Genomic DNA, 14,418 nt, shown 5'->3' with positions numbered 1-14,418 from the left:
CTCCATACCATTTTTTATAAAATAAACTTAAATATTATTTCAGTTGAAAAGTGGAATAACAGATGGTTAGAGTTGGAGAGGTCTTTAGACATCACCTTTCCCAAGTTCTTTATTTTACAAGTAAGAGAAGTAAATCCCAGAGAAGTTGCCTGGCCCTAAGTTTTATACAACTAGTGAAAGAAACTGAGCATTTTGGGTAGGAGTGGGGGAGGGGAAAAGGACTTATTTTTCTCTTGACTTTGGATTTTTAAATAAACTTTGTAGCCTTTTTTCACAATGTGAGCATATTCTATTTTCTGCAAGATGCAGAATCATTCTGACTAAGCAACACGGATCGTTAACATCATTCAGATCAGTTTTTTAAAAAGTTTACGCCATAGGGACCACTTCAGTGTTTCATTGTCTTAACCTCTGTTTGTACATCAGGATGTAAACACTCTTTGCATTCTTAGAGTGTAGATCTGATGGATATTTTGTGTCAAGAGTGTTGCAGAAGAACATTTTATGAATAGTTTTAGCAACTCCTTGCCCCACATTTTACATCACAGAGTTTTTGTTGGTTATTCAATAGGAGGGTAAAACCTTTGTACTTTTTCTTTTTCAGATTTCACTGTGGGGAAATAAGTGTGATCTATCCCTATCGGGCGGGGAAACCAGTTCTCAGATAACCAATATAATAAATTCTGTGGAGGAACTAAAACCTTTCATTTTAGTGAATGACATGGAACACCTTTGGTCACTGCTTAACAACTGCAAGAAAGCAAGAGAAAAAGCGTCTGTCACTAGAGTTGATATTGTTCTGGACAATTCTGGGTTTGAACTCATTACGGATTTAGTCTTAGCTGACTTTTTGCTGTGCTCTCAACTGGCTACTGAGATCCATTTTTATGGAAAAATTATTCCGTGGTTTGTTTCTGATACGACTATCCACGATTTTAACTGGTTAATCGAGCAAATGAAAGATTCTGATCACAAGTGGATGGCCAGGTGCGGGGCCAGCTGGGAAAACTATATTACAACGGGCAGATGGGTTTACCACGATCATATGTTTTGGACTCTTCCTCACGAATTCTGGGTCATGTCTCAGGTCGCCCCTGACCTTTATGCTGAACTGCAAAAGGCACAGTTAATTTTGTTCAAGGGGGATTTGAACTACAGGAAGCTGACGGGCGATAGGAAGTGGGAGTTCACCATTCCGTTCCACCAGGCCCTGGCCGGCTTCCACCCTGCCCCGCTCTGCAGCGTGAGGACACTGAAGGCCGAGGTGCAGGTGGGGCTGCGGCCCGGCCAGGCCGAGCAGCTGGCAGCCTGCGAGCCCAGCTGGCTGACCAGTGGGAAGTATGGGGTATTCCAGTTTGATGGTCCGCTCTGACCTGCTGTAGAAACCCTCAAGTTGTACGGAAAACCTGACAGACGCTTGGCACCCCCAGCAAGGCAGGTGCGGGTTTGGTCGCGATGCCGCTGTGCGTGGCGGTGGGGAGCTTGGCTTCTCGGTGCTCGTGAACGTGCGCTCCGGACGCCTTTCTCGTGGAGCGCTTCGCCCCACCGCGTTATCTGGGGGGTAGACGGAGTAAGCTAGTTCCAGAGAGTCACATTTATGTTGGCATTTTAGTGTCTTTCGAGTTCAATTCGTAATGTCAAGTGGTATTCATGAACTTATTTTTAATTGGGCAGAAAGTAAAATATAAGTGAATTCTGCATTTAAAGTTTGTCAACATTCTTTTGATGCTATGCTGCATGGTATTTAATATTCTAGGAGAGCATGGGGTTTTATTTGGCTTGTTTTGAGGGCTCTAAAAAGAAGGGCTCTGGGAAAACATTTTAAATATGCTTTGAAAAGAGGCATTTCTTACAACTGTGATATTTGAACAGTGAAAGTAAAGATTACCTCGTAAGTTAATTTTCAGTTTTGTTTTCCTTGAATTTTATTTCCTTTTAAATGCTCTATTTTATTTGCATGCATTTGTATTTCAATTGACTTGTGGAATGGACAGCAGGAAACCCAAAATTGAACTGGTATTTAACTGTGATACCTTTTACATTCTATTTGCAATATCCATGATCAACTGAACTGTATTATTTTAACACATAAGTGCTTTAAATGAACAGATTTTTAGATTGTTGTGCAGTTTTTAAAAAAATGCTTTAGATCACAAAGATTCTTGTGCATTGAATTTGGAGTACTTCCCAACAAGTTAATTTTTTACATGCTTACACTTTCTGGTGACCACTTGATCTTGAAGACTATAAGTTTCAGGTCAGTTTGTTTTGAAACTGAAATCAGAAATAAACCTGAAATGTTTTCTTGAACTGGTATAATAAAATGAATTGTATTGAAACTATAATATAATAAATTGAATTGTATTGAAAATCTTGTTGCTTTTATTTTTTCCAGTGGGTGAGAGTCAAGGAGGGAAGATTAAGTATGAAGTCTCTCTAAGAATGAAACTCATAGGGGCGCCTGGGTGGCTCAGTCAGTGAAGCGTTCAGCTTCAGCTCGGGTCATGATCTCACGGTTCGTGGGTTCGAGCCCCGCATCGGGCTCTGTGCTGACAGCTCGGAGTCTGGAGCCTGTTTCAGATTCTGTGTCTCCCATCTCTTTCTCTACCACTCTGTCTCAAAAATAAGTAAATATTAAAATTAAAAAAAAAATCTCATAATGTATATTGTACATGTTGCCAAAGCAGTTCTTAAATTATGTTACCTATAAATAAGGTTAGTCTAAATGAGGTTATAGTCTAGGACCTTGCTTAGCGGTCTTAAAAAGTTATGTAAAATGTTTATATAAAGCTGCACATTTTGAATTTACTCTTATCTACGTGTGTTCCTGTTTTAAACCTTAAGCTACTAAAATACTGAGCATATTAGAATGATTTAGAAAATGAGATAAGTTAGAAAATGGGTATATTTGTATTGACTTTATAGCCATAGTGTAATTGCGTTTTCCAAAGCAATGGATTTCTTGTTGTCGTTTTTATTATGTGTTATTAAGAACATGAACTTGGGATTTGTGAGGAGCCAGTTCACCGGTGCCTAGAGGAGCATGGAAGCAAACGCACAAGATGGAAGTTTAAAAAATGCTCAGCAGGGGTAGGACACCCCTCTAGTTTCACCAGTTGACTTTTTTTTTTATTGAGGTTTAGTTGATACACAGCGTTACATTAGTTACAGGTGTGCAACACAGTGATTGAACAACTCTGCTCACAAGTGGGGCTCCCATCGGTCAGCACACAACACTGTTACACACCATTGACTCGACTCTGCTGCACCTTCCATCCCCCTGGCTTATTCATTCCGTAACTGGAAGCCCATACCTCCCACTCTCCTTCACCCCTTTTACCCACCCCCCAGCCCCCTCCCCTCTGGCAACCATCAGTTTGTTCTCTGTATTACATGTTTCTGGGGCGCCTGGGTGGCTCAGTCAGTTGAGTGTCTGACTTTGGTTCAGGTAGTGATCTCACGGTTCATGAGTTCAAGCCCTGCGTTAGGCTTAGCGCTGACAGCACAGAGCCTGCTTTGGGTTCTCTGCCTCCATCTCTCTCTGCCCCTCTCCCCACCCTCCTTTAAAAATAAACATTAAAAAAATCTGCCTTTCCATATACAAGTGAAATATGGTTATTTGTCTTCCGATGGCTTATTTCACTTAGCATAATCTTGTTTAGGTCCATCCATGTTGCAAATGGCAAACCTCTTTTTATTTTTTTTATTTTATGGGTGAGTGATGCTGTGTGAGTGTGTACATGTAGCATCCTTAGCCAGTCTATCAGTAGACACTGGTTGTTTTCATATCTTGGCTATTGTCAATAATACTACAGTAAACATAGGGGTGCATTTATCTTTTTCAATTACTGTTTTCTTATTCTTTGGGTAAATATCCAGTAGTGGAATTACTGGGTATATTATATTCCTGTGTTTAATTGTTTGGGGGACCCTGCATACTGTTTTCCACAGTGGCTGCGCCGATTTGCCTTCCCACCAACAGTGCACGAGGGTTCCTTTTTCTGGTTTTTGAATTTTTTATTTTAATTTTGTTTGTTTATTTTTGAGACAGAAACAAAGCATGAATAGGGGAGGGGCAGAAAGAGAGGGAGACACAGAATCCGAAGCAGGCTCCAGAGCCGTCAGCTTGAACCCATGAACTGTGAGATGATGACCTGAGCTGAAGTTGGACGCTTAACCAACTGAGCCACCCAGGTGCCCTTGGTTTTGAATTTTTTAAAGCCAGCTTTCTTGAGATGTAACTCACATACGATGCATCCATTTCATGTGTACAGTATTTAGTATATTCATAGTTGTGGCAACCATCACCAGAATTAATTTCAAAACGTTTTTGTCCCCCCTAAAAGAAACCCAGTACCCGTTAGCAGTCACTCCTCATTCTCTTCTCAGCACTCGGCAACTAGCAATTTTCTTTTGGTCTCTATGGATTTGCCTGTTCCAGACATTTCCTATAGAAATAAGAATCAGAAACTATGTGGTCTTTGTGACTCGCTTCAAGGTCATCAACTGTAGCTCACATCAGTACTTCATTTTTATTGCGTCATTACATGGATAGAACACATGGACTTGCCCCATGTCCATCAGTGGATGGATGTTTGGAATATTAACCCTTTTTTGACACTTAGGACTAATGCTGCTATGAACACTCACATAAAGTGTGTGTGTGTGTGTGTGTGTGTGTGTGTGTGTTTTCAGCCCTCTTGGGTATATAACCAGAAGTACATGCTGGAGCCTGTGGCAGCTGTGTTTAACCTTCTGAGGAACTGCCAAACTTCCAAAGTGTTGGTGATGTTTTACATTCACCCAGCAATGCAGGAGGCCTCCGATTTCTCCATATCCTTGTCAGCACTTTTTATGGTGTGTTTTTTATTGCTGCAGTGCTACAGGGGATGAAGTAGTATCTCATTGCGGTTTTGATTTGTATTTCCCTAACGGCTAATGGTGAGCCTATGTGAACATATTTGTATGTACTGATTGGCCATTTGCATATCTTCTTTGGAGAAATGTCTTTTAATTCGTTTGCCCATTTTCAAATTAGATTATCTTTTTATTACTGAGTCGTAAGAGTGTTTATGTATTCTGCATACAAATCTCATCAGATACATAATTTGCAAATATTTTCTCCTATACCAAGGGTTGTTCTTTCACTTTCTTGATGGTACTGTTTGCAGCACCAAAGTTTTCTATTTTGATAAAGTCCTTTTACATATTTATTTTTGAGAGACAGAGAAGGAGTGGGAGAGGGGCAGAGGGAGAGGGAGACACAGAATGAGAAGCAGCCTCCAAGCTCTGAGCTGTCAGCACAGAGCCCTACAGGGGGCTCAAACTCATGAACTGTGAGATCATGACCTGAGCCAAAGTGGGATGCTTAACCGACTGAGTCACCCAGGCGCCCCTGTATTTTCTCTCTCGTTGCAAAGCCTTGGTTTTTGAACTGGTTCTTTAAAAAATTTTTTTAAATGTTTTTATTCATTTTTTGAGGTAAAACCAGAGTGTGAGCAGGAGAGGGGCAGACAAAGAGGCAGACATAGAATCTGAAGCAGGCTCCAGGCTCTGAGCTATCAGCACAGAGCCTGACATGGGGCTCGAACCCATGGACTGTGAGACAATGACCTGAGCTGAAGTCAGACTTTTAACCAACTGAGCTGCCCAGGTGCCCCTTGAACTGCTTCTTAACATCCACTTCAGGGCCATTGCAGTGAGGGATGGAAACACCCATCGGTCAGGGCTCTGCCTATAGTCTTCTGCTCCCCCACATATTTCAGCCCAGCAGGCTTGGAGGTCAGTTAGGGGTGGGGTTCCCACTGAAGAGCTGAGTGATCTTGGGAGACTTGCCCAAAATAGCATCTGCAAGTGTTTCAACTGCTGATGTCATACTTGGTTAAGTATGAAGTAGCTCCTGAATACAGCAGCTTCTACATTTCATGCAATACATTTTTATTAAGACATAAATCCAGTATCTTATGTATATTATGATGGAAATATGGTTGAAGGGCAGGTAAATCATTAGGTGAGGATGGTAGTTTATACTCTGTGGGTTTGTGTTACTTTATTGATGAAACAGCAATGGACAAGATATTTTTTAATGTTTATTTTTGAGAAAGAGAGACAGAGTGTGAACAGGGGAGGGACAGAGAGAAAGGGAGACGATGAATCTGAAGCAGGCTCCAGGCCCAGATCTATCAGCTCCAAGACCCATGCGGGGCCTGAATTCACGGACCACGAGATCATGACCTGAGCCAAAGTCAGATGCTTAACCAACTGAACCCAGGCGCCCCAGCGAATGAACAAGATTTATTGAAATGATCCAGCTTTTTTTTTCTTTTATAATTTGAGGTGTATTTTGTGTTGGATACAATGCAGTAATGTTTTTGAATCTTTATCAAGCCAGACCCTGGTAGTTCCACCTCAAGGTCATGTTTCTATAAAAGAAATACCACAAAAGACTATCAACATAGTTCAAGCTCTACTTATATTTTAAGAAAACTCCAGAGTGGATCAAAAGCATAATTCAGAGTTATATTTATTAAAAGTCCCTCTCCCACCCATTTTCCTGTCCAAACCCCCACTGAGTTTTGTTCTGGAAACTCTCCTTTTGTAAAACTTTTCTTCCCTCCCCCCTTTTTTTCTGGACTGGAGGGTAGGGAATGGGGAGACTGAACACTTTCTACACATGCATCTCTTATTTCTTAAATGAAGCTTTAATGTAATGTCTGACTCTTACGGTAAGCAATCGGCGATGTCTTGAAATAATAGAAAATGAATAAAGCAGAAGGGGAAAATGGGAAAAACAAGAAGGGAATCTTCTCACCTTCAAATACCCCTGTTGATTTAAGTTTGTTTATTTTGAGAGAGAGAGAGAGAGAGGCAAAGAGAGATGGAGAGAAGGTATCCCAAGCAGTGCAGAGCCCGATGTGGGGCTCAAACTCATGGAACCGTGAGATCATGACCTGAGCCGAAATCAAGAAATCAAACCCTTAACCAACTGCGCCTCACAGGCGCCCCTTTATGTATGATTTCTAAGTTTTCTTCCATAAACAGACATATTTTCTACGTTTGTATGATTTAAGAAAGTAGGCTCATACTGTCTGAAAAATAATTGTTTTAAAAATTCTGAAGTATTTTTTCCAACTCCTGAAGTTTTTGTCTGATTAACTGGTTTCATTATTATTCTTGTTGTCATTTATTTCTCGTTCGCTGATTAGTTCCTGCTGGAGGGCTAGAAGTTTGTGGGGGGGGTGTGTTTTTTCCGCTTGGGTAGCAGTGTGGCCTGGGACTCAGTAATGGCCTGGGACTCATAAATACTTGATTTTTAATCCCTGGTCCCCTATTAATCCTGTAACCTGTCACATTCTCACCATCTTACTGGAAAAGGAAAAGTTATTTCTGGTCCGCTTGAACTATGTTCAATCTCANTTTTAATCCCTGGTCCCCTATTAATCCTGTAACCTGTCACATTCTCACCATCTTACTGGAAAAGGAAGTTATTTCTGGTCCGCTTGAACTATGTTCAATCTCGAATCCCGGGTCCCCTAGGAAAAGGAGTCATGCGGAGATATTAGCATTCTGGCACCCCCTAGCGGCCATCTGGGTGCTCTGTAAAACCTGGTCTTTTCCCTTCCGGGGTAACCCGCAGGCAGAGATGCTGCTCTGAGTGAAATTATCAGTTTAAACTTAGTCATTCCTTAGAGACCACCATTCATGTTGTTCTTCCTTCCTGATTTTCCTTGGGGGATCACATTTTCCCCCTTTTAGCTTATAGAATATTCGCTCCATTTTCAGACCTTTTAGAAAACAAGAAGGAAAATCAGTTCATACAGAAGACATTTCTAAAGTGTTGAATCCCATGAGCTGTATATTCCTTGGGGCAGCTCCCCATTGTGACCTCTGTGTATTTGCCCCCACACGGTTGGGGCAATGAATGACTGATTAATAAGTGATGCATTTTAGCATTTGAAATCATTTTTTAAATGTTTATTCTGAGAGAGAGAGAGAGAGAGTCGGAGAGGGGCAGATAGAGAGGGAGAGAATCCCAAGTGAGCTCTGTGCTGACAGAGGGCTTGATCCCAAGAACTGTGAGATCATGACCTGAGCTGAAATCAAGAGTCTGATATTCAACCAACTGAGCCACTGAGGCACCACTGAAATACTTTTTTAAACCTCTGAGGTGATTAAGGTCACCAGATTGAAGCCTGGAGGATGAAATGGTCTGTTGGCCTGATCAATTAGATCATTTGGTACTTGTTGAATGAATAAAGAAGTATATATTGTATAATTGGAAGTTTTCTATAAATATATGCATCTTTGAATACTGTTTTATTCCTTCAATATTATATTGTGATCAATTTCCCATTAAAAATTTCTCCACAATGTGGATTTTTAATGACTACAAACATTTCATCATAGAGCTAGATCATATTCTCTTTTGTTGTGTAGATTGTTCAAATTTTTTGCTATTATAAAAGAGGCTTAAATGAAGAGGCACAATAAGATTTGCAAGTCTTTGGGGCACCTGGGTGGCTCAGGTCATGATCTCACGGTTTGTGAGTTCGAGCCCTGCATTGAGCTCTGTGCTGACAGGTCAGAGCCTGGAGCCTGGTTCAGATTCTCTGTCTCCCTCTCTCTCTGCCCCTCCGCCAGTTGTGCTCTCTCTCTCTCTCTCTCCCCCCTCTCTTTCAAAAATAAACATGAAAAAAAAATTTGCAAGTCTTCAGTTACTGCAGATTATTTGAAGCATCCCAATTATTCTGGTTTTGCTAGAATGGTGTTAGACTTGTAGCCCCAAATCCTCAATATTGAGTAATTGCTTGACATGAGAAGGGAAGTCCATTTTTTCCTTACTCTTTTTTTTTTTAATTTGTGCCATATATCATGACTTTCAATCCTGCTTAAGTTCGAGACAGAGTTTAGGCACAAGGGGGAGACCATTTAGCATAATAAAGTGGCAGATTTTCCTCCTACTATTTAGCACAGAGATTTCAGCAAGAACTGGCAAAATGTAATTTTCCTTGTTGACTGTACACATTCTTGTGGTTTCAACCTCATTCCTTTCTTGACCAAAATTTTATGTATACATATAATCCTTGCCACAAAATATTATAGTGGTTTATCATAGAAGCATATCAAAGTAGATAAACTCGAAAATAAAATGAAAACTCCGGGAAAGTAGAAAAAAAGAAATAGAATTCTGTTAACAATATAGGAAAGTCATGCAAGAAAAAACTTTGAGGGAAAATAAAAAAGAATTGCTTTCCGTTCATTTAACTGTTACTCGAAGGGAAAATGCACTACCACATTTGTTTCCTTGTTTTGTTAATTTTAATATAACAAATTAATTTTTACTGTGACTGAGAAAATTTAAAGGAACTAAGTATTCCAATTGTACCTTACATTTAAGAAGATAGGAACTGGGCGTGGTATGCCTTCAGTGCAGAAATATTTCAAGTGGTCTCCAAAGGGTTCATCAGAAATATCCAGGCAGTCTGCAAATGTGGCTGGGAAAAAATATCATCTTTATTTTCATAATCCTGAATTGCAATTTAGTATTTCCTTCTGGGTTTTTTTTTTTTTTGTCAGTTTTAATTTTTTTCCCGGTTCAATGATTTTTAATTGCAGCAATATTGGCAAAAAAAAAAGTTTTAGAATGTCCATACTTCAATCTCAGTTTATTTTATTTATTTATTTATTTAATGTTTACTTATTATTGAGACAGAGAGAAACAGAGCACGAGTGGGGGAGGGGCAGAGAGACAGGGAGACACAGAATCTGAAGCAGACTCCAGGATCTGAGCTGTCAGCACAGAGCTTGACAGGGGGCTTGAACCCACAAACTGTGAGCTCATGACCTGAGCTGAAGTTGGATGCTTAACCGACTGAGCCACCCAGGCACCCCTCAAACTCGATTTTTCAACTCATTTCCTTTCATATTATTCTATATTATTTCCTTCAATTTTGTATATGAGCCTTGGACTTTAGCAACGTTAAGGGTACCTGTAATTTGTCACCTGTGGCAATCATAGCTCTTTCCCTATTACATTACAGTTGTCTTGAATTATTGTTTTATATTATGTCAAAAATTAAGACACTTTATCTGGGGAAGTTAATGGCACAAAAACGTCTAAGAACACCTGCTCTGATTTTTCTCTTTTCCTCTTTGTAAAGCTGGTGGAAAACACAATGGGATGCATTTATTTATTTAAAAAAAAACTTTTAAAAATATTTATTTATTTGAGACAGAGACAGAGTGCAGAATGCCAGCAGGGGAGTGACAGAAAGAGAGAGAGACAGAATCCAAAGCAGGCTCCAGGCTCTGAGCGTGATATGAGGCTCGAACTTACAAAATGCAAGATCGTGACTTGAGCCAAAGTCAGACAGTTTACAGACTGAGCCACCTAGGCACCCTTACAGGATTTATTTTTATAGGGTTTTTTGTTTGTTTGCTTGCTTGTTTGTTTGAGGCAAAGAGGAAACATACTTATTTTTTCTTCCCCTCTCAACCTTCACTTAATGCTAATGCTACTATCCAGCTTGGTACCTACCAGGGGTCCTTAAAAAATAAATAAAAGACATGAAAGATATGACATGTGCACATGGGTTGAGTCAACCTTAACCTTATTATTAGGAGATTCTTTTAAGAGATGAAAAAGTACTTGAAATATTTTTTCCTATTTAGAATTCTTGAAAATATTTTAATTAATTACTTTATTTTTAAGTTTTTATTGATTTTGAGAGAGAGAGCTGAAGGGAAAGAAAGGGAGAGAGAGAGAAAGAGAGAGAATCCCAGGCAGGCTCCACACCATCCACACAGAGCCCAATGCAGGGCTCGAACTCATGAACTCTGAGATCATGACCTGGGCCGGAATTGAGAGTCGGACGCTTAACCAACTGAGCCACCCAGGAGGCCCATGTTATGGCTATTATTGAATTTATTATGCCTTTAGCATAATTTATAACCATGTAGTTATAATTTTAAAAAATGAGTAAATATGCTATCACTGGAAATTTGAGTCATGAGATTATGCAAATCATAAGCCATATTACAAGCAATTGATATGTTGAAGTCTTAGCACAAGCTTCCAATTATGGAAAGAATAAGTCTTGGGAATACAAGGCACAAGTAGAAAAAAACCCGAGCTCTAAATATCAATGATACATTATAGAATAATGATCAAGAGTGAGTGGGGCAGAACTAGGGATTGTTTTTCTGTATCATTACACTTTGTACCATTGGGCACATCCGAACTCGTGGAATTTTACAACAGGCTGCACATCACACCGTCAGAGGGAGTCTTCTCAAAGAACTTTGGTGCAAAGGGCTAAACATCAGCAGACCCAGCAATGAATTAGAAGCCTCTCATCTTTCAGGCCACCAACCAGCTGAAAACAAGTGGGTAGTTATTTTGAAGGGAAATTATTTTTGTGAACAGATGGAAGTGATTTCACAAGAATGCACTGGCTCGTTCTTCCGACCAGAGGGATGATATAAAAATGGTTTTGCTATCTTGGTGAAATCCCAAATATGTTCAAATCAACGATTTCAGTTCTTGCCTCATCTTTGATAGAAGGACTGATAAGTTGTTTCAAATTGAATGAGGCTCATGTTTATATTAATTTGTAAAAGTATGCCTTAATTCTATATCTCTATTTCCTTTCTCATTGGTTCCCAAGTAGAAAGGGATTTGAATTTCTGAAACCCCAATAATGGTGATCTTAGAGAAGACCCATCAGCAGCCACCTTCCATTACTGATGTAGGTTCTTGTTCAAAGCCTTCGTCACTGGGGCAAGGAATCTGAATGCCAGTCCCAGCTCTGTTACTAACTAACTATGTGGTTTTCTGTTAGGTGTTCAATTATTCTGCTACTTAATATTACAGATAGATTGATAGAGATATAAGTAAATATGTTGGTAAGAACCAAAGGATACATTTTATTTTCAGTTAAAACAATTGATTAAAAATATTCCACAGTGTACACTGTAAACACTACAGACAGAAATTCTTCATGGGATGGAGGAATATTTTATCATATTGAGGAGTCTCTGCTTAGCAACAGGACTCCGTGGGAAATACCTAGAGGGTATTATGCTGAGGGGAATAAGTCAGACTGAGAAAGATAAACACCATACATATCACTCATATGGAATCTACATGAGAAAACAAATGAGTAAACAAACAAAAAGCAGAATCAGGCNTTATGGAAAGAATAAGTCATGGGAATAAAAGGCACAATATAGAAAGAAAAAAAAAAGGATTATGGAAAGAGACGCCCCTCTTCTTCTTCCCCTAGAGGGTTCCATGTCCCAGTGTGATACTGTATCTGCTCCATTTTACACGTGCATTCACAGACTCTGAGAGAATAAGAAACTCTCTAATGGCAGCAAGCAACAGAACCTGTATGTAAACAAGGTCGAAAGGGCCTAAACCTGGGGCGCCTGGGTGACTTGGTTAAACGTCTGACTTCTGCTCAGGTCATGATCTCATGGTTCTGGGTTCAAGCCCCGCATCGGGCTCTGTGCTGACAGCCAGCTCAGAGCCTGGATCCTGTTTCATATTCTGTGTCTCCTTTTCTCTCTGACCTTCCCCTGTTCATGCTGTCTCTCTCAGAAATAAATAAAACATTAAAAAAATTTTTAAAAAGGGCCCAAACCCCTAGTTTTTGCCACCACTTACATTGCCTCCAATAATATCACACATTTTGCAAGACACGTTGTACTTTATACAATTCACAGGCTACGTGGTGTCACAAGAGCGCTCTGAGAGGTTAGTATTACCTTCACTTGATCTATGGGGCAACAGAGGTTCAACAAGTTCCTCACAGCTCGTCAGTGGTTGGATCGGGGCTTGAACGCCAAATCTTTCAAGTCCTCTGACCTTTCTATGGTCCCATAAATTCTTTAGGACCAGTGGTAAGAGCTTAGAGATCAGAAACATAACTCTAAAGATTTTTTTTTTTAATGTTTTATTTATTTCTAGGAGAGAGAGAGAGACAGCGTGAGCAGGGAAGGGTCAGAGAGAGAGGGAGTCACAGACTGAAACAGGCTCCAGGCTCCGAGCTGGCAGTCAGCACAGAGCCCGACGCGGGGCTCGAACCCACGGACCGCGAGATCATGACCTAAGCGAAAGTCGGACGCTTAACCGACTAAGCCACCCAGGCGACCCAAGAAACACAACTCTAGAAAGTTAAGCTTTGTCCTATTGACTGCTGGTTCTCAATTTGTGCTTCTAGGAGTTCTTGGGAGTTCTGTGGAGGTATTTTGGGGGCTTGGGGTGGTGTGTAAGATGGAAATGGTGGGGATGCACTTTAGTGGGACTCTAGGACCCCACCCCTTGTCCACTGGGTGACGAGGGGAATCTCCAAATGAGTCTATTCTGCATACCGAGCTCCTGAGAAAGACTGCAGCTGAACAAAGATTTATTGGCTTTCAAAGGGGAAAGAAAGGCTTAGAAACCACCGCTGTAGGTGATAGGGAGCCACTGAAAGTTTCTGAGGAGGGAAGTGGTAAAAGTCATGTTCTAGAAAGATCAATCTGGCAGTTTTGTTGCAAAAGACTTTCAATGTGGAGAATCAAGTACAGACAGATTTAGCAAGGAGGGGATGGAAACAGGAGAGATTATAGGAGAAGATGGGGAGGGGAGGAAAATCATAGAAAGAGGTGGGGGATGCAAAAACTCAACTTCTCTGGACCTTAGGGTGCACAGGACTAAAAAGTATTTTTTCTGAAGTATTTATTTAATTTTATTTATTTTTTATTTTTTAATGTTTATTTGTTTTTGAGAGAGAGAGAGAGAGAGAGACCGTGTGGGGGTGGGGGTGAGGAAGGGAGGGGCAGAGATAAAGGAAGACACCGAATCAGAAGCAGGCTCCAGGTTCTGAGCTGTCAGAGCCTGATGCAGGGCTTGAACTCACGAACCACGAGATCATGACCTGAGCTGAAATCAGACACTTAACTGACTGAGCCACCCAGTCACCCCTATATTTTAGGGTTTTTTTGTTTTTGGTTTTGGGTTTGGTTTTTTGTTTTGTTTTTTACTATTTTCGAGTACAATTCCATGAATTTCAACACATGTATAGATTCTTGGCCAATGTTATAATCAGGATACAGATCGGTTCTATTACCCTGTAAAATTCCCTCCACTGCTATCCTTTTATAAAGTCGCCTCTATCCCCACCTGTAACTTCTGGCACCATGGATCTTGTTTTTTGTCCTTTTGTGTATGTCATATCAGTGGAATCATCCAATACAGACATTTCGAGATTAGAGGCTTTCAGTCCATGTAAGGCCTTTGAGAGCCATCTGTGTTGCTATATCAACATCCAGGAGGCCCTGAGATGGGAAAGAAGGCTGCAAAAGAGAAACCGCTTGCTAATGTTGGGGTCTGAATGGTTTTGAGCTGAAAAGAGTAATAATCAGGTGTGACAT

At 40.4% G+C, this 14,418-nt stretch overlaps 1 protein-coding gene across 2 annotated transcripts in view; it reads left to right on the top strand.

The window, feature by feature from the left end:
• The window catches only part of DCPH1 (damage control phosphatase 1), a 10,281-nt gene extending 7,931 nt beyond the window's left edge, over positions 1-2,350 (top strand). For both annotated transcript variants that reach the window (XM_077776121.1, XM_077776122.1), the window contains one exon: positions 605-2,350. In XM_077776121.1, coding sequence (XP_077632247.1) covers positions 605-1,372 — 768 coding nt within the window. In that variant the 3' untranslated portion in view covers positions 1,373-2,350. The remainder of the gene's footprint in view (positions 1-604) is intronic.
• Positions 2,351-14,418: the final 12,068 nt, after the last annotated feature.

Source organism: Crocuta crocuta, unplaced genomic scaffold (assembly GCF_008692635.1).
Source record: "Crocuta crocuta isolate KB4526 unplaced genomic scaffold, BGI_CrCroc_1.0 scaffold25, whole genome shotgun sequence".
In the NCBI taxonomy this organism is placed as follows: Eukaryota; Metazoa; Chordata; class Mammalia; order Carnivora; family Hyaenidae; genus Crocuta; species Crocuta crocuta.
Note: the sequence above shows the minus strand (reverse complement) of the source record. Positions and strands in the feature narration are given on the sequence as shown.